General features: G+C 39.5%; 1 protein-coding gene across 3 annotated transcripts in view; it reads left to right on the forward strand.

Annotated features, from left to right (window-relative positions):
• The first annotated feature begins 6,620 nt into the window (after positions 1-6,620).
• Positions 6,621-21,679, forward strand: part of LOC144472066 (uncharacterized) — a 33,923-nt gene continuing 18,864 nt past the window's right edge. For all 3 annotated transcript variants that reach the window (XR_013494377.1, XM_078184761.1, XM_078184762.1), the window contains exons 1-4: positions 6,621-6,933; positions 15,556-15,762; positions 16,827-17,490; positions 19,676-19,785. Coding sequence is in view for 2 of the 3 variants with exons in the window: in XM_078184761.1 (XP_078040887.1) it covers positions 15,664-15,762; positions 16,827-17,490; positions 19,676-19,785 (873 nt within the window). In the remaining variant the exon portion in view is untranslated. The remainder of the gene's footprint in view (positions 6,934-15,555; positions 15,763-16,826; positions 17,491-19,675; positions 19,786-21,679) is intronic.

A 21,679-nucleotide genomic window follows, 5' to 3' on the forward strand; every position in this document is an offset into this window, starting at 1 on the left:
TTGAACCGTCCGCCGCGCAAGTGCTTCGGGGAATTATTATGGCGATGTTGCCACGGGGAAATACACGCCAGGAAGCTTAAGAAGAGGGGCCGGGGATCTTTCCCTCGCGCCTTTGAGTCGCGCGCGTAAACACGTGTTCGCGATCGGACGCGGCGTCCTTCGAATAGCCAAAGGCTTTAGAAAAGCTGAAATAAATTGAGCCGACGCACCCCCGAGCATAATGTTTATTATACCACGTTTCGCATAGGCTTCCTGTCAACCGCTAGACCAACGTCGCGTTTGCAAGATGCCGTCGCAACGATCAGAGCTTTTTCAATAATTTCTCAGAAGAGAAAGAAATTCGACATAACCTAACATATCTAGAAAACGAGCATATACAGTCAAGCCCATAAGTATTCGTACCTTCATCACTTACAAGAGAAATCTCTTAAAATCAAGGGATGCAATTTTGCAATAAACTCTTTATCATCTTAATTAATATTCTTGGATGCGTTGGAAGGGGAAAAGTTTGGAGAAAGCCTAACACAGAATTACAATTAAAAAATGTACTATACTGGCACGAATACTTTTGTGGACTGTTATCACGTACCATAATTTCTCTTATAAGCAACGAGAGTACGAATATTTATGGGATCGACTGTATATTCGGCGGCCTGGGAAAAATGTATTTAAATATTCAATGCTCGCGGTGCATCACCGTGCAAACCACGTGCAAACTTTGCCACGCGTTTCTCGTCGTAACCTTCATTGATAGAAATCCCGGAGCGGCGGCGGAAATACACGGAACGATTATGCAGCCTCACGGAAACAAATGCTTCCGCGGCCTTTACGCCGGTGTTTTAATTGCGACGCGCAAACCGGCGACCGTGCTACGCCATTTTGTAGGGTGCGACGAGTTAAGCGACTAATAGCTGTTTCATTTAAATGCAACGAAGACGGCGACTGCGTTTCTTTTTACAGTAAATAGTACAACTGGTGTTATGAGCATTAGTTTTCAGGAATAATTGCTGTTTATTATAATAATTTTTCTTAAGGAGTTACGATAGAATTGCCAGAAATCATTATTAATAATTAACCGATCGGTTATTCGACGGTAAACATTTTTATATTTCCGTACCATTAGGATCGAACAATATTTATTTTATCTATTTTATTTATTTTATTTACCACGAGAGATATCTAATATTTAAAAAATTATATAATACAACAAATTGTGTAGTATACAAAATGATAAAGTTTAAAAAATGATACGATAATACGTCAATAATAGATGGCAAATTATTGGTCGCCATGCCACCGGATTCCCAGGCTACCAATCGGGGTAAAAAGCCAATTTAGTCTCCAGTTAATTTAGCTAACTGGAGACTCCTTATAGTAAACAATATTCCCTGACACCACTTTAATTGGTCCTAGTTACAGAGTTACAACACGTGTCGCCACTCAATACGATAGTACGTGACTCTAGACGATGCGTTTACAAATGTGTTCTCCCGACCTTATATCGCGGGCCGATGCTACAACTACCGCCGAGGCACATTAAGTATATACAAAGCGCTTCCGTTTACGACTTCGCCTAATTTATGGCGCTGTTTAACTCGCAGTTCTGCCGTTCGTTAGCAGTCATGTTTACGCGGCCGTGTTTTATTTGAAACGCGTTCCAAACGGTTCAATATCATACAACGAACTGCAACAACAAACGCGATCCAGTTTTGCGTTTCAACAAAACGCCATTTTCATATTTTGTCTCCCGCGCGATCCCCTTTTCCAGAGAACTCATTTTTAGCAGAAACTCGAGCCCCCCGTCGACTCGAAGAATTATTCTGTCGTTAGCTTTAAATGTTAGGCAATTTACCCTGTTATCATGGTTTCAAAGTTTCCACGGCTTTGTGAAGCAGCCGCGCGTGTGTATAGTTCGGCGAAGACGTCGTGACTCTGTGATTTTTCTCCGCTGCGGGAAGTTGGTCCGCTTGCAAGGGATTAAGGAGAATATAAAGATGTTTTTGGGGGGAATTTACTACCCCTCTGCTGAAAAGGAAAATGTCAGGTTGTGTCGGATAAATTAGAATAAAGAATAAATAAGAATAAATAAAGAATAAAGAGGACAGATAAATTAGTTTGAAAACTGTTACCGTTTTATTTCTCCCGATTGAATCTTTCAGTAGATTTATAGAGAGAGGCAACCCCTTTGCAACGATCCCCTAAAACATGACGCGCGACGTTCATGGGTCGTTTCGTTCGGACTCGAATGAGAGACGAACTTGTTCCTCTTTGCTGTTTCATGAAATAGAGAAGCTATAGTCTTGCATTATATTTTTACGGTTTATTATTATACGAAAAAAGGAAAAGTTTCTGAAACTAAAAATTTTGCTAGGCAAACGCGAGGACGTAGGCGAACGCGGTTAGCGCGAATAAAAGCTACGCGGCGGCTTCATTAAAGTGCGTCGTCGCAGCCGAGATTTAGCGACGAAGAAATAGAGTGAAAGGTTTTTTAGCGGTTGCCGGACCGGGTCGCGGAGCGCTGCACAAAGGTGGAAATATACTTCGGCGCGACCGTAGAGAGACACGGCGGTCAATGAGAATTTTTTAGCGTCTCCTCGTTGCCGCGAAGACCTCGCGATGAATCTGGCATGATCTCGGGCGCGGAGCCCGCGATGAAAGAGCCGCGGCGTTCGCAGAAGTTATCGCAAAAGGGGCCGCATAATTATTCCATTGTTTTGGTGCTCGCCGCTCAGTCCTTTTGCGGCCGGGGTATAATGACGGTGGGAGCAAAAGAAAATCGCGTTCCGTCTAATTATAAACGGAGCGCGATGCCAATGAGACCGAAACGGTGATGTTTCAAAGAAAATATACAGTGTTCTTAACTAAAATTTTAACGATCGTCAACGGCTTGTTAATTTTCGTGCTTTTCGTGCATGTTCGACTTCGCGGCGATTTTCTCGCGTTATTTTACAGAAGCGAATCGATCGAGCGATGGTCGAGCACTTCGGTCGCTATCGAAATGTCTGTGCGGGTCATTTAAAAATAGTCCCTTCATTAACACTATTCCTACCGCGACCGGTCAAATGACCGTTTTTAAATTTTCAATTGGAATTTCCTACATTCAACGTAAGTGAATCGCCTTTAAACTTTACGACTTTTCCTCATATATATGTATGATACATTTTTCAATATTCGCTTATTTTTTTATTGTTTATTTTCTGAGAAATATTTGTAGTCTGTCTTACCTACCACGACCGGTCATTTGACCGGTAGTACGATTAATACATTTTTATAATAGTTTCTCTCTAAGATTCAATGCCAAAACTATAAAGTCGTTACAAACAAAAGGTAATGCAGTTGTGACACGATTTTATCCGAGAAGTACCTTCCAGAAAATGGTTTACTGCACTTCCAAGTGTTTACAGTTCTCGCTCGACTATAGGGTTAGCGTTGTTTATTTGCTTGAATGATATCCAACACGGTCCAGATCCTCGAATGTTCTTACGCCATCTTATCTACTATGACGCAAAATAAATAAACTTATAACTGAAGAAAATGTATAGAGGTCTTCCCACGAATTCAAATCAGTATAGTCTTGCGACACGAACAGAGTGCATCGAAACGTGAAAGTCACAAAGAGCATACTTGGCAGTCTTTTATTATTATTTTGTAATATTTTATATTGTATTACGTGTTATAAGTGCAATTTTGTACGATGTACGTAGCAAATATATAATAAACGGTTTTTCATATTTGGGAAAAAATGAAAGTAGAGAACCATCAGTTCCTCTTGGAGAGTTTGTCACTATGAAATTAGCAGAACCGTATGTGGAAGAAATATAACCACAGACAACTTTTTTACAAGCCTACCTATAGCAACAAAACTTTTAGCAAAAAAAACTATTATTGTTGGGACAATTAGAGCAAATAGAAAAGAGCTACCAGTACTGGCAAAACTGAAAAACGACGACATGGCACTTTTCTCAACCAAACTCTATCGCTCAAATAATTGTATGTTGAAAATTTACAAAGCCAAACCATGAAAGAAAGTTCTAATTCTCAATTCAATGCACAACTCCGTACAAGTTGAAGAAAATGACACCCGAACACCGGAGACAATTCAATTGTACAATAGCACCAAATTTGACGTAGATGTGACCGATCAAATGGCCAGAAATTATTCGGTGAAATCTAAATCTCGGAGATGGCCTTTGCAAGTATTTTTTAATATCTTGGATTTAGCCGGGATAAATGTATGGGTGTTATATAAAGAAACTACGGGAGGAGAAATTACAAGACAGGAATTTCTATTCCAATTGGCAGAAGAACTTCCCATCGAATACCAACAAGAGCTCGGCAAAGAAAATCAAACAATACCCATCGCAAGTACAAATACAGGTTCCAGTGAACGGAAAACATGCCAGATAAGGTATTGTAAAGATAATAAGACGAACAAAATCTGTCTAAAATGTAAAAAGTACGTATGCGGAAAATGTACAGTTGAGAAACGCATATATAAAAAATGCGACGAAAAAGAATAAAATGTAGATTATGTACTCTTGAACAAAAGAAAATATATTCTTATACTGGTAAACTGGCTATTGGTCTGCATACAACATTGAAAAATATAAATTGTGAACGACCGGTCATTTGACCGGCCGCGGTAGGAATAGGTATACGTGAAGTGTCGGTAGGAATAGTGTTAACTGCAAACAACGTCGCAGCGTTACAATGATATCGTTCAGATATTCGCCGACGCTGTTAAAAAGCATTTAAACGGATTACTTTGCGTTGTTTTATAAAAGTCGCTGTGCACGGTTCTCCCACTTAAAATTAATTCTTTTTAGATTGTATCCGCCGCGTTTGTTTTTCATGCTTTCGTACTCCTTTCGCAAATTAAATGAATCCTTTCGCAGGTTTTAGTCGTCCTATAATAAACGAAATTCAAACATCCTTCATACGATAGTTAAGTTGCAATAGTTAAATTCAACATAACCTTGACTTCGTAACTCCAATGTAAAGAGTCACGTGTCCTGAATTCTGATGTATTTCTAATATTCTTTCTATTTCAATTTTGCAAGATAAAATATTCTCGCCTTGTTTTATACACATAAGACCACTGTTTACTGAAGATCATTGTAGAGTAATATGCTTGCCAAGAAAAATAATGTAGTTAGTCACAGTGCAAACTGTGATCGATAATCTCCCACCTGTAATTTAACAATGATGATTAAATTCGGTATATGTATATTTGCAGATATTAACGTTACGCACCGTTATAATTACTTTTGCACAGCAGGGGAGATTTCGTGGTTGTAAAACGTAATTACACATTTCCATTAAGGTACGACCTCGTAAATAAAATTGTTGCACGTGCCTGAAAAATGATACTTTTTTCCGAAACTGTTGATTTGTTTATAGATAAAATATGTGGTAAAAATAGGTATTTATGTATAGCTGAAATATGTGGTAAAAATTGTTATTTATCTATAGATAGAATATATAGTAGAAATAGTTATTTTATCTATGAATAAAATATGTAGTCAAAATAGTTACTTATCTATATGTATATAAAATATGTAGTAGAAATATTTATTTATCTAGAGATGGAATATATTTTTCTTTTCTTTTCGCGAACATTTTTTTCTATCGAAGCCGAGTTAGGTGAATAATTTAATAATATAACACGCGAGAAATTTGACATTTCAAAGTTCCTGTGGGGAAAATACATCGCGAACGAACGACTCGCGCCGTGCCGAAAAAAATGATCGCGCGCGGCGTCCGCGAGAGTTTTTCGAACAATTCAGAAACTCTTTTTCCGCTCCGCGAATTTCTGGGCGTCCTGGAAAACAGAATTTCCGTCGCGAATAAATATGCGAGCGCACGGATTGTGCCCATTGCACGGATCCGGTATCAGATAAACAGCGCATATTCGTTGGTACAACAGCTTTTCTAAAATATAAGAGAAAATTATTAAAACCAATAATAATTTTCGAATGAATTAAATCGGTATTAATATTAATCTCTAAATGAATTAAATCAATATCAACTATAATTCACAAAATGGAAACTGTGTAAAAATATAACTTTTTACTAATTCAATACTATTAAATAAAATACCCGAATTTCCCAAAGATTTCGAGGTTATCGACACGGCATCCAAACTCTTAAAGAGTACAAGTACATGGTCCCGAATCAGATAATTCCGTCTGCCAGAATGAACCACGAGTATGACGTTTGGACACCTGTGCCACGGAGTTCCCCAATAATACCCTCCGACGAGCCCCGAAATAACTCCGCCAGATCTAACCCATATTTAGATCATCCGTTCCACGCACGGTTTCCTCGATTCCATTAGCGTAAGGTGGTAAGCGCAGCAACGCAAGAGGCGCGCGCGGTTTGCACGCTTGCGAAAAGCGGGATACTGGGTTGGCTAGGTCCACGGCGGTAGGATGTAGGGAAACGGTTGTGACAAGGTTTTCCGGCAATCGTCGGCGAATCACGCTTAAGGTCGATCAAGGCCACAATCACGGGCGTATAAATAAGAGCGAGCGTCTCCGGTCTGCGCGACGCGCGGGTGTATCCTCTCTCTCCAGGACGACGCGACCGGGGGGCGCGCGTTCAGTCTGCCTCGAGCCGCAGCTGCGACCACTTGCACCACAGCGACGCGCAGTTGCCGTTCGGAAACTCTGGCTAGCTAGTCTCCCGGTACGGAATATCCCCCCCTCCCTCGTGCGATCAGGATCGAAATTTCGACGACGCGATTCGCGTGTTGCCACAGGCCGTCGCCGCCGCCGCGATCTCGCAATCTTTGGTTGTAGCTAGCTTCGGCTACGCGGCACCGCCACGCAACGAGGAATCAGCGAACGCGTGCACGCGTCGACGCGTTCACAGCCTGCGATAATGATACCGTTGGAAAATTCGCGATCGTACTCGATGGTGGACACGGTGGTGGTAAGTCGACTCGATACAATATCACGTTCTAACCTAGTTCGACGTGCATGATGGGGAACGCGGGAATCGGAGGATCGTTTGTGCAATTGGGGCTCGAATTGTCGTCCCTTATGATGGTTAACAATATGTTATATTTGTGACTATATATATATATATTTTCTACTATATATATATATTTGTGACTATATTATATATATATATTTGTGACTATACTAATCAATAAAAGGCTCAATAAAGAAATTTGCACCATCAAGAAGTCAATCACAATTTGACTAGCACTTTTTCGTTTCGACGCAGCTGCTTCACTTGATTCTAAAATGGCTGAGTAATTCGCATTATTCCTCGAATTAGCACATAGTTCGATAGATCGTTTAGTTGGGCTCTTAGTATTATAGTCGAAAATTGAAGGAACATTCTTGGTTACTGGCTCCTTTGAGTTCAGCCCATCGCGGTTCAAGGTGTTTCCCGGTCTCTACAGCTTGAAACTCCGTTGTTCGATTTTCGCGTGGGCTACCGTGTCCGTTCTCGGTATATTTTCGATTTTCTGTGTTAATTTTCGTTCGATAAAGTCGAATCGAATGAGATTTATAATACGACTCGACAGGTTATGGTGTATTTATTTTGACACGTTATGGCGTAATTCATTCGCGCGATGCAATAAGCGAGGTACACAGGTGTACACGCGACGCAATGTAATAGATTTTCGTCCGATTTAATTTTAATAATGGGTGTAAATATAATATGGGTCAATTAAATGCGTTATCTCTAATTGAAGTTAGATAGGACATTAGTACAACAGTGACATATTGATTAAATGTATTCGCGTCTTTCAATGATTTGGGGATGATCTACTTCTGTTCGAATAATTACTGTGATTTAATAGAAGTAGCTTTCTCAGAAAATGTGTGTGTGTGTGTCTGTGTGTGTGTGCAACATTAAAATAGAGTTCGTTGCTTTTAATTATTAAAATTTCTAATCGTTGATCGAACGTAAATAATATACTTAATAAAATTCATTATGTTTATGGCACAGACACCGTAACTGTTAGCATTCGGAAGTTTTGAATGTCATAGTGATATATATTCGATGAACTAAATTTGTGAATAAATATGTCCACTTTCACCGGAAGTTATCGAATAAATTTCTTCTTTGTATACACAGTGATATAACAAATCTTGTAACTTTGACAATACAGTACATGCTAGTTTAACCCTTTACACTATAATAACGAGTCAGACTCATGATTTAATACAAAATTTATTAAATATGAATATTATTAATTTCTAACATCGAAATAAGGATAAATTCTTCTCTTATCAAAGTCTAAAGACAAAAGTACATAAAAAGAATAAAAAAAAAGAAAAATTGCCTGGTCTTACTATCAAAAATATTAAGGACAAATAAGTGTTAATCATAAAGCAGCGCGAATTAAAGAAATGCTAATCAACGCAGCGCGAAAGGAATCGTAGTGCAAAGGGTTAAACGAAGTTTTTCCACCCGTCAGGTCATTGGACAACCCACGGAATGAAAGTACCCCTTTTTCGTGTGTTCCACTCGCGGTCCTTGAACGTCTACCGAAGGAATCAACGGCACCTTGTTGACTTTTCGTGTTCGCATGTTATTGGCACACGAACGAAAATAGGGAAGGGGTTAAATATTTCACGCGTTCCCGTCGAGCAACCCGGCTATGCCCGAGAGTTCTCCGTCGCTTCCCAACTCACCCCTTTCTCCCGGCGCGTCTCTCTCTCGAAACAGGTTTTAACGTATGAAAAGAGTCGAAACGTACGACCGCGCGTAATTATGCGCGGCGTGCGCGTTGACCCGCTCCCCCATTTTTTTTCCTTGTTTTCTTTTTCTCTTCCCTCGGTTTCTTAAAGACGTTTGTAAACAAAAGAAGGGGCTGGCTTGGACGTTGACCCTGTTCTTAAAGCTTCCGCGAGATCCTTGTCCCAATTGTGTTAATAATATTCGTTGACCAAACTCTCTCTCTCTTTCTCGTTGCTGAAATTTTGCATTTGTTTGAAACAAAATACAGAGCCGAGTCGCAAACGGGTCAAGAAGTTAAATAAATATTTTGCGAGTCTTAGGTCAATTCCCGACGACGTTCCTCGAGCAGTAAAGACAATTATATAATATATTAACTCTTTGCGCTCGAAGTCGTTTCAACTGCAAATTCTAAAATAATTTGTCCTTGCTCTTAGTATTTCCATTTTATTTAACAAAATTCATTCGACGCGTATGAGATTGAGTCTCGTGACTCGTATAACATGTATATACTTTCAACAATTTTTTAAAGCTGTAAAAATAATTTTCGAACGCGTTACAACAATTTTAACAGCGACGCAGAGTGTCAAGAGTTAGGTTAGAAACTACGAAACAAGCGTTTTGGTTAGTCCGTGTTCAACCACGATTGAGAGAGGATCGTTACAACGTGCGCTCGATATTTTTATTTACACAATTTTTAAGGTACTCTTCTTACTCATTTTGTACATTTTTTTTCATGTTTGTGCCCCATGTTTATTTTATCAGGTTGGAAACTATGAAACGGGCGTTGAATAGAAATCAAAATCAAAAAGCACCATTTTTGAAGTTATATTATGAAATTAATTCCATTCGCATCTGTTACATTTCAATTACTAAACATCGTGGACATTTCAACGTACAGGCGGGGAAAAATTCCCGGTTTTAAGAGGTTAAGGATGGTAATCTACGTTCGAACGACAGCCGATCGCCGCTTTTATTAGTTTTCACGCCTCCGAGCACGTGGAGAGCGCGCGCGGCTGTAACTGCCACACAACGTTTCCGGTAACGGTTTTATAGCATCTGTTTTTCATCCGGTACAACCGATGTTGGATAAAATAAGTGCCGCGAGTTCTATTTCTGTTTGTGGCCATATCGATCGTGGGAACACGAAGTCGCGCCAGTGTCAGTCACGTATCGCATTTATAGGCAGCGAACGTGATCGCGAACCGATGCGCTTCGCCCCGTTCTAGAAATTCTCCCGTAGCGGCGGCCATCGGCGAATTTCGGGCGCGACGGGATCGTTGCCACGTGAAACTGTATAAATTCGAATGGTGTTGTCAACGGGCATTCATTTCATATGATGAACTAAATCATCGAAATGAATTCGATGCTTCGTCGAAAGTCTGCCTGACCGTTGCAGGATTGTACTACTTGTATATGTCTGCTGCTACTAAGTATATGTAGCTGGACGAATACATGACCCTGTTATATACTTGTATGTTATAATAATTGAATTTTTGAGGATTTCTGTCTAGTGTTTACTAATTGAAAATAAATTAAATTATAACTAAAACGCAACAGGACTAAATCAAAAATTAGAACAATACTTAGACTTATCAGACAAGTTTAAATAACAATGGAATGATATACTTCGCTCCTATTTTAAATGAACAGAGATTAGATTTCAAGTAAAGAAATAATTGATTTTAAAACAAGTATTTTAAATGTAATCACTGTAGTCAGTACTGTCGAATGAAACTCTCCAAGTAGAGGAGTCGAGGTCATGTCAGACCAGTCGGACAAATAATCAGACGATCCTCAATACTTATTTAAAAATTAGTTCGATTATATTTTAATAATATAAACTAGCTCTGTACTATTTTATAAAATTATTAACACTCTGCGTCGCGTCTTCCATCTTTGTATTAGCTATTAAAACACACACTATGTAATTTCTTTATGTTTTACTTCTATATTATAATATCATTTTTTTTCTTTTTTTCCCTAAACATTATACTATATAATTTTATACTATTTATAAGGTTTCTCTGAACTGTGTACAGTAACTCCATGTAATTTAAAAAGGGTTTACTAACCCATTAATAAAGATTAATAATAGTAATAGTAATAATTATCGCTAAACCTATTTGACTAGTTTCACAATTTCTGCTTTAAAGTTATTAAATTTCCGTAGAAAACTGTTGGAGGAATTCCTTAATTAATTTACCTAAAATATAACGAGGAACTACCGAAAGTAAATCTTTTTAAATATGAATAAAATTGTTGGAACCATATTTTTTGATATTTTTATACCGAACGTAGCACCATAAGCCAGTGTTTACGAAAAGATACCCGGGGAATTTTCGGCAATAAACGTGGAACGATAACACTAGAAACAAACGAGCAAACGTGTGTTTTCCACCACGCAGGGTCAACCCACTTGATACGTCGCGGAGTCCCGAAAGCATTCAGCCTCGTCCCTCGCGCGCTATTGTCTTCTCCCCTCGCTGCTTTTACGATCTAACCGAGTTCCTTTTTTTTATCGAGTGTCTGGAACAATTCCTGCACACGGTCGGAGAAATACGCACAGTGGATAACAAAGTATTTAGACACCGGATAACAGAAATATTCGGGCAGTAGATAACGTTGTCTTTTCTTTATAGCACGTGGCTTCTTAACCTCACTTTCTTTTTCAGTTATGTCTCGTTTAATTACGACGCTCTAGTCACACATAACCTGTTATCGTTTTACGAGAATAACTAAATCAACTATACGCTAGGCACTATTAAGAACTATATATTTATTACAATATGGTGGACGGATGTGGATTTTACGAAACACTTACATATAATGCAAGACGATCGTTTACTTTACACGCGGGACGCTCGGAATCGGACTGACGCACGAGTGAAAGCTCGGTATCTTTTGTTTGCGGTTTTGTGGATAATTTGGCGATCCTCGTTACCAACAGATAACAAAATATAATAGTTAAACATTGGATGATAAAATATTCGGACAGTAGATAATAAAATATTTAGACAGTAGATAACAGAATATTCGGACAGTGGATAAGAAAATATTTGGACAGTATAACTTTTTAAGATTAGACTAAATTACTTGAATACTTTCAGATATTATAGAGACTAGTTTACTGTAAAATATTAAAATACATTTTGTAATTTTTCTATTGCTTACAATGGAAATAAAAATAAGAATTTTAATCAAATCGAGAAGAGCATTGCTTTTCTGTGCCTTTAAATTCACAAATCCAGTCGTCTCTACGGTGTTCGAACAACCGTTAAACTCTGTTCTCACAACAAGACACGGTTTTTAAAGAAACAAAGAGCGAGGGGTGTGAAAGTGGAAACTTGATCCTTCGAAACGAACACAAGCAAAATATTTCTTTTTGCCCGAAGCTACAGGCGGCGGCTCGGAGTTGATGTACCTTCAATATTGTGGAACATTGTATCAACATGGCCGCGCGTTCGTTACTTTACTCGCCGCGTCGAATTCTGCTATCGTGGAAATGGAGTAACGCGTGAAATTTATTAAAATAAGCTATTTATTGAAACGTAATTTATCGAAGAGGAATTAGATATTAGTGAATATAGATATTAGTAAATATGAAAATTACTAAACATAGAAAATACTAAACATTGCTACCACTAAATATAAAAATTACTAAACATAGAAAATACTAAACATTGCTACCACTAAATATAGCAGCTATTACTAAATTACTATTCCTCGTCTTTACCAGATTCAATTATTATTAATTCCAATCGTTAAATTGAATGCTGATTTGTTTCAACGATTTAATATTAACAAAAACATTGCTATGCTATTAACAACTATTCGGAAACATTTCTTCGTTCGAACATAAATCCGTAAATTACGAGCACGCACGGCGAGAGAGGGAACTAATTGAAAACGTATCTTCTAATCCCAGCGAAATTGACAGAGATCTTCAGTATTCACCGCAAGAACGCGAACGTGGTGGTATGTATTCGTTCCGGCACGGTGTAGCTAGTCGCCCTGCGGAATCCGTGATGTAATTGTTTTCAAGTAAGGAGGAAACGAAGCTTTCCATTAGAATAGTTAGTTATGACTATCGTCACTTTAAAAACATCCTATTCCGTTACAAGTTTCAACAATAGCAATTTTTAATTTTCCTAACCTTTAAATCCCATCCTACTCCCGATTAATATCGTAAATGGAGGAACACTGTGCATAATTTCTGTCCATTGTAATAGCTTCGCGATACCGCGTATTATACAGGCAAGCCATAGAACTTTCCTATGTAGCCAACAATTCAATAAATTGATGATCTCGTAGCAGACGATACATTGTGTTACGATTGATTACGACAAATATATATGGTCCTATTGTCTCGGAAACAAAAGCTTGTTAACACATTTCAAGGGTCTTAAATCTTTTACGGCGATTCGAGCCCTAGAAAGTTACGAGCATTATCGAATTTCAATTTTCATAAATCAAGTCGAAAAAATTTGTATTCGCACGCTGAACCATTGTTGCAAAATTTATTAAGTCTCGGTGGTAACGAAAATATTAATTTACAGCGGAACACGGTTATGGTATAACAAAGTGTGAAAATTGACGCGGTAATTTTAAAACACGGTGTTTTTATAATATTGTAATTTTTTAATAATTTTAATAATTTCAGGACCCATAATATTTTTCTAAATACATTATTTTATTTTTCTAAATACAATACGGTATTTAGCAAGTAACATAACCTGAAATGGTAGCTTCCTTTTAACACCGTTCCGTTACAACACGGATCGAATTTATCGTGTTATCAGATGGTTAACCTTTCTCTAGTATTCCACAGTTTATGAACAGTCTTTGTCGCATGTCATATGACAATTCAGACTCAATTCACTTTCTTATATATAATAAGATCGTGGTTCGAAGGTATTGTAAAAGATAAGGCTCCCGTAACACGTTGACAAACTCGATCATGTTAATGTCGTGCCAGCTGAACGGTCGGTGATATAATGGCATCAGTCAAAACTTTCTCCTTCTCTCTCTCTCTCTCTCTGTCAGCTCGTTCCACGAAGTTTCCACGATAATGCAACTCGAAGCTTCGGATTTTCGGAATGTGTTGCTGACGGCGGAAACGAGAATTCCCGAACACTTGGCCGCGGCAGATAACAATACAAGCTTGCCCTCGCTTAGTCAAATTAATTAGATTTAAAAATTTAGCGATTCTCGAGGTTATGTCAATGGCTGTTCTTCGATTGATAAAAATAAAAATACTGCACATTTTATACGCTTCTAAGAGAACGTTTTTACTAACACCGAGTTAAATAATTAGATAAAATCATCCAACTCAAACGCAATTTGCTAAACGATCCCCAAAAGAAATTTCACCTTTCCCGTCACAAATACCGCTTTAATCGGCGCGGCTTAGGGTCGGGTGTCGTCCGCGTAGATCCATCGTCGAGGGGGTAAAATCCCGTCGCCATAGAGATTGAGAAGAATCGTCGCGGAGAGTAGAGACGTACGTAGACACCAGGGACCACTCTATTTCCCAAAATTGGCCCCAATTCCGTCCCGTTAAACTCACCGCGCCCCCTCGTCGAGCCTCTGCGCGCCGAGGATGGAAACAAATGGATTTCGGGCGAGATGATAGACCGTCACCGAAATCGTCCGCAGATTGGAGGAGAAAATAAAGAAGAAAAACGGAGAGAAAAGGGTAGTTTTCGTGCGCTGGCCGTCGTCGGCTGATCGAATCCTTTTTCATGAAAACTGCGACGAAGGCTCGCGAGAAGATTAGCCGCCTCGGTTAAGTATAAAAATCGGGGACGAAGGGGGATACACGCGTGGACGGGGGTTGGAGTGACAGCCAAAAGGAGCAGATCGAAAGAAAAGTGTAATCTGCGCGCGCTTTGTTTTCGGCTAATCGAATCCATTTTTCATGGAAACTGCGACGAAGACTCGCGAAAACTACTAAATATAGAATATTGCTAATTTATTTAAAATCGAAAGCAAATTGAATTCTTCTGTTGCCAAAGTATAGAAACGAAAGTGAATAAAGACAATATACAAAAAACTGGAATTGTCTAGTCCTTGTTAAAGAAATTATTAAGAATAAATAAAAAATATAAAAAAATAAATATTACATATTTATTATTACAACGCGTCTTTAGAAACTACGGGAATAAAAATTGGAGAAGAGGTGGGCGGGGGTTGCTGCGACAGCTAAAGTTCACGCAACCCTTGTGACCCGCAGGATTGATAAGGGTAGCGAAAGAGCCCGCCCTTGTCTGGTAGAAATCGACCGATTGCCCTTCGACGACGTCTCGTCCTTTCTCCCTCTTGGAGCACCGTTAGGCACGAAGACGTTCCTTCTGGCGACGGATTGATTTTTATTTCTCGTGCAATCGAACCAACCTAGACCATAACTCGGCGACCCTAACCTATTGATCACCGGCAATCATTATCCAACGTTCTTCGTGATGTGCTCTACTTCGGTATAGTCGGCGAATTGATTTATCTCGATACGGCCGATGTTGTAATAAACCCTTGTTGTATTAACTCTTTGCAATCGAGGCTATTTTCACTCTAAATACAAAATCATATTCCTGGATTATAATATTTCTACTCTATGGAATAAAGTGTAGTTTTATGCGAACGAAATGGATTCTTACAACTCGTAGCAACAGTTTCACTACTCAATTTTTTAAATGTAAAATTTATTGTTATAAAAATTATTTTGGAACGTAATAGAATAATTGTCTATAGTAACAAGTACTGTGCTACGCAATTTTAATTGTTATTATCGATCGACTAGTACAACATGATATTTTCGCGAAGGATAAAAATTCTATGGCGCAATTTTCTTTTCTGTTTCAGAGATGAGAGTATGCTCCATTACATCGCAGCACCTCGTCTCGACGCTGCAGAACCACGGCGGTCACCAGCCCAAGGGGGCGGCGCGCGAGCGTCGCGACGGATAAGCCGATGCCGCAGAGTCCGCGGGCGATGATGGAACGGCAAAGATCGCCGCGGGAATTTTTGGTGGCCGACGTTGTCCCGGATGTCAAGCCAGAATTCGATCAGGTTACTAATCTTATCTAATATTATTAATAAATCAGTCGACACATGTTACATTTCACTTTAGGACAACCAATTTAAAAATTAGAAAATCCAATTTAAAAATTTCCACTCGGCAATCTCTGATTTCCAATTGCAAACACGTTTCCATAACTCGTACGTTCTTCGCGCGTGTCCAAGCAGAATCGACTTTGATTAGATCAGCCGGCAAAGTATACTATATTAGCTCTGAAACACTCGCAACTGATGCGACCGCAGGCCACGAAACCGTTGTCGCTACGGATCGGCTTCGAATAAACTGTGACAGAGGGGGTGACTCGTGCGGCACCGCAAAAACCTATTCCGCCGAAATCCGAGGCCGGCAACTTCGAGAGCCGGCTTCCTAATTCCATGGGGAAAAAAAAGAGTAGTCGCTCGAAAATCCCTCGCTCGTGTATCATGGCCGACGCAACAAGTCCTCGGTAAATCTCCGGCAACTTCGCCTTTGTCTATCGTCGCCGAACAGCTGCATTGAATATGTATAGTTTCTGAACATCCGAGTAGAATATGCATAGTCGTCGAATATTCCTGTTCAATATTTTTTATTACATTTTTAATTTTTTAATTTTTATTTAGTTACTCTTAATATTGTAGCTCGAGCTTTCGCTAATTTTCTCTCATTTCTCTCACCTATTTTCTCATCATAATATTTATATTTCTAGTGTAAATTATTATAAGGTCAAATCTCTTTTAGGTTACAAATATTCTTTCAGTAAATCGTCTCATTTATTTTCAAAAACTATTTTATACTTTACTGTAACTTTTATACTATACTATACTATACTATACATTTTTCAATTTTTTATAGTGTTTTTTTTTTAAAATTCGTGTCGAATATGTATAGTCATCGAATTGCATAGTCGTCGAACATCCCTGTCGAATATGTATAGTTTCTGAACATCCATGTCGAATATGTATAGTTTCTGGAACATCCATGTCGAATATGCATAGTCGTCGAATATCCGCGTAGAATAAACATAATTTCAGTGATCGTCCACGCGAGTAACTCGACCTTTCGTTCTATTATTCAGCGGGGCCGTCCGGACCGCGAGAACTACGTCGAGCCGCAGTACGCGATGAACGCCAGCCGAAGCCCCCGGAACTCTCTGGTGCCGGACGACTATTACCGGGGCCCGAGCAACGGCGGCCGGCGAGCACGGCACAGCTTGGTCCCCGAGTCGACAGGCTTTCCACCGGAGATGGTGTACGGCTCGAGGCACGCGATCCACGACGCCTCCTCGTTGAGCCCCAGGAACTCCTTGGTACCGGACGTGGTCTACAATCGGAGCCCGCGGAACAGCATGATACAATTGAACGGGTCACGCACGTCGCTGATGTCCGAGAACGGGAACCCGGCGGTGTCGAAGAGTCCCAGGCCATCCATCTCTTTGAGCGCGTCCCGTTGCCCGCGCGGCAGCATCACCAACGTGGAGCTGGTCGACCGCAGTCCCCAAAGAAGCCCGCGCGAGTCCATCGTCGCCGAGACCGTGAACGCGCCGAAGAGTCTGAGCAGATCGCCGCGGGGCAGCATAGGGTTGGGCGTGCACGAGGAGGACGCGAGGTCGATGCGACGCATCGTCGAGCCCGAGATCGTCAACAGGACTCCGAGGGGCAGCGTGGGCGGTCTGTCGGACAGGCAGACACCGAAGGCGAATCTGATGCTGCAGGATCCGAGGAGAGCTTCCGCTGATCAAGGTAAGATGCTATTTTCAGATTAATATATTAGGCGAAGTAAAAAGTTCCGAGCCTTTTTCTCTTTATTTCAACTTTTCTCCTTTTTGTCCATTTTGTTCTATAAAATAATTTGTCTAGGTTATATAGTATTTCCAATTTAACCTGACATTTTTAAATACTTTTTAAATCTAAACTTTGTTGGTATAAACGTTATTTTGGGATAGAATAATTTTAGAGCGGTGCCTCGGAGTCAAAAATTGAGCGCAAAGGGTTAATAATATTCATATTTAGTAGAGCCCGCACGAATCCGACTTATTAGTTATTATAGTGCAAGAGGTTAAAGATGGCGTCCTTAAAAGGCGGCCAAAATAATTTCCACGTGCCGCCACGCTTTTCGTATTAATTTTCTCTATTAACGCCCACATTTCCGCGGCTATCACTCACGACAGAGATTTAATTGCGTCTCGTCGTATCTGGGACCCACCGGTAATTCGATGCCTACCAGCGCGCGGCACAGCTTGATGCAATCTCTCAAGGGAGCCGTGAATGTCGCTCGTTTCATTGACAAATTCTAGGCATGACGGTAGCGACAGGTTCGTTTACGAGCCGACCGCCGGGAATTGAACCTGATAATGCGTCGCCTCGCTATTCCGACGTCAGGATTTCCTGAGTAACGTGTCTCTCGTTTTGTTTAGTCCTGCGCTGTTCCATCTCGATATTCGAAATAAAAGCTCAGTGCTGAAATACCTTTGGAACAGGAGTAAAAGATTACGACAGTAAGATCTTGTAGATGAATTTTACGTGCGCTATTAATTATTGTAAATATCTAGAAAAAGCATAAAAATACTATTCAAAAAATTATTGGTATGTTGTTGACAAGATATTTATTTATATTCTCTTTGTACTTAGAATAGTCATAAATTTAAGAAACCTAAATGTACACTCAGCGACAGAATTCTTGAAGAGGTTAAAAATGTAAAAATCTTAATCTATTATTTTTAATCTGTTAAAATTTTTTTACCTTGTAATTGATATAGACAATTTTACTTAAAATTGATACAGACAATTTTAATTATAATTGATGCAGACAGTTTTTATTTCACCCAAGAATCCGCAGTCTACTTATAACCGCGACACGCGCGGCAGGATTAAAAATAAGAATACGGCTGAAAGAAATTGCGATAAAAATAGTATCGTATAAAGTCGCGCGCGATGGAAAAAGACGCGTTTCCTCCGTCGTAGAATCAACGACCGACGGAGTATCGAACGCGCTCGAGAGCGCCGCGAAGGTCGGATGCCCGACGAGCCAATGATCCCGCTCGATCATCGGGAATTATTACAGCCAAACGCGTCCCTAATAATAAATAAAACCATGTTAACCCCGTACAACGATATTTCGTTGATTTAATTATCATTTAGCAATCGCTTGTCAGAGATTTCGAGTGGAACTACACAGCGAAAAAATATTAATAATATAGTGAGCCAAATTCGAGGTTATGCATTCAGGAAGCAAGAGGTGAAACCACAGGTGGGGTAAAAAGCAGACGCGAATCGATCTTTTAAAGAGAGATGATGCACGAAAAAAGCACGAGAGCTGCCGAGTTATTTATTCTCGTCCTCCGAGCGCTATTTATAGGTTTCTGTTATTTGACCGACACTGTTGCGACGAGGATTCGTCGACACTCGACTTCGCTGTCAACAGTTTGGACATTTGAAGAATAATCGACAAAGGGCGTCGAATTCCGTCGGCCGCCACTTAACCTTTTCCACTCCAGCTGCGACTCTGAGGCGTCGTTAAAAATTGCTATACTATTTCTCGAAATAATTGTAATAGCATCACACTCGTTTATATATAGAGATTGTTAAAATAACAAATATGGTATTTGTTAATAAGCACAATGTCATAAATCGCAATAAATCGTATAAAATAGAAATACCGGAGAACAAAAATTATGTTTAAAATATAACGAAAATAGCTTCGAGTGCGCAGCGTTAAAGGGTTAAAAGTCCATTAATTATTTGTTTGATGTCATGAGATGATTGATTCAAATTTTATTTCGATTTAATAGAAATGATTGGCAGCCATATTTATCGAATCGTACACGAAACATCGTCACGCGTCCGACTCGTTATTATAGTTCGAAGGATTAAGCAAAATAACAACTAGCCTAACGAAATTTCACGGAAATCTATTTGTTGTGCGCAGGTGCGAGTAACACAAGAACGATGAAGTCAGCCATCAGCGTGCACCAAACCAACCACGGCTATGGGTCGAGCTTCGAAGACAACCGTCGCGACAGCAGCTCCGTGTCGCAGGTATAAAACCCTTTTGTTACGACCTAGAACGTGTCCTGTACAGCATCGAAGAATTAATAAAGCAGAGCTCTAGCTAGGCGATTACCGGTTCTAAGTCGATTAAGGTTAAATTTAATAGCATTTAATGATAGCAATTTAGCAGGAAGTTAGGCCACAGTAATCGCGGCACATCTCGACCGGCGCGCCACGAAATTCGTTCTTCGCGATGTTATTAGCGTTGTTACCGCGCCGGCTTTATTAGAATCTAGATATTACCACGCGCGTTCTATATTTTCCGTCATTCTTCGTTATTAAATCAAAACAGTATCAATCGGTATAAATAAAATAATTTTTCCACCGTTCCTAATTTTCAACCTTCATATTTCAGGTTCGCTCGAACTACGTCAAATATTCACAGAAAACAATTCCATATAAAGTCAAAGCTGTCAGTAGTTCAACTTATTTTCTACGATCTACCTAACCTTAACCTGTTAGCTGCGTACGACGAGTGTACGCGTCACAAGGAAACAGCAATTTTATATCTTATAAGAAAAATATTTCTCCTACGATCTAGGTTAAGATGCTTATGAAACATAAATTTTGCACGGTTTAGAATAATTCTAGAACAACCGTCGACAAAACTATACTTATTGTGATCGATAAAGGACATAACAAAATTTATCTTCGAAATCAATTGACGCAGCTGAGAGGTTAAGTATGAATTGGTATTCGCGATACGAACGGAATAAATGCGATAATTCACGGACGAACGAAGGAACGGGAAAACTTCGCAAAAATTTGCCCGAATCCCTGTGGTCCATGGCACGAATTGAAACGGTACACCGCGACCACGGGTACGCGAGTAATTATCGAGATATATATTTCTACCAATGAATACACATGGTACACGAAAAGATCCAACGAATTGGCTATACAAATCCCATGCGATATCCGTTTCCACGTTCCACTGAAAACAGATTTGTTCTCTCTCTCTCTCTCTCTTTGCAGTTCTAATTTAATGCTGAATAAACATAAACCAACCAAATTGAAAAGTTTCGGACGATATACAGCACCTGCTGTATACAGAGCTCATTTACAAGTTTTCAGATATTTTTGGAACACCCTGTATATAAAATATTGATGTATACAGAAGGTGCAGAAAATAGCAGTGATGTATTTTTATATCACTATGATTTTCCTGAACTTGAATTAAATAAAAGTCTAATAAATTTGATGCGAAATAATGACAATTTTATTAACGTTTATTATATATAAAATATAAATATATTATATATATTTTTTATTAACGTGTAATGAATAAAATCAAACATATAGAATATAATTACGATAACTAGCACATTTTTCGAAGAAACCATCGAAGCTGAAATTTTCACGAAATCACGCGTCGCCGCGTTCGTTTCCGCGGCCAAATAATTTCCGCGTCGAAATAGCGAGTCCGTTACTGTTCTATGAAAACCGTGCGCTCACCGATTTCCGGTGCAGCGACACCTAGGCTTTCCGTTCCGTAAACGCGTGATGCTTGACATTTCGAGGAATTACACCGTATTAATCCTCGACCGAGATATATACACCAGAGGGAATTGAATTTTATCGCTTGACATGTAACGAACTGAATATTTCATCGGCGCGTTGACAGTAAAGCGATCAATTGTCGACAGGCCGCCGTTAAAATTCGGACATGATGCCGTAATTACGCGACGCGGGACGTTAACACTGAATCAATCAGAATGACCGATTCCACGCTTTTTCTTATAAAATTCGTTTAATTATAAAGACTTTTACGTACGAAATTATTAAATGGATATCAGGATTAAAGTTGATTTCTAGCTTTCAGGTTATGTTAACAAGTTATCGATGGGTAGTCAATAAAAAGCCGATTAATAGGCTATCGGTC

This window comes from Augochlora pura, chromosome 7 (assembly GCF_028453695.1).
Source record: "Augochlora pura isolate Apur16 chromosome 7, APUR_v2.2.1, whole genome shotgun sequence".
Classification (NCBI taxonomy): Eukaryota; Metazoa; Arthropoda; class Insecta; order Hymenoptera; family Halictidae; genus Augochlora; species Augochlora pura.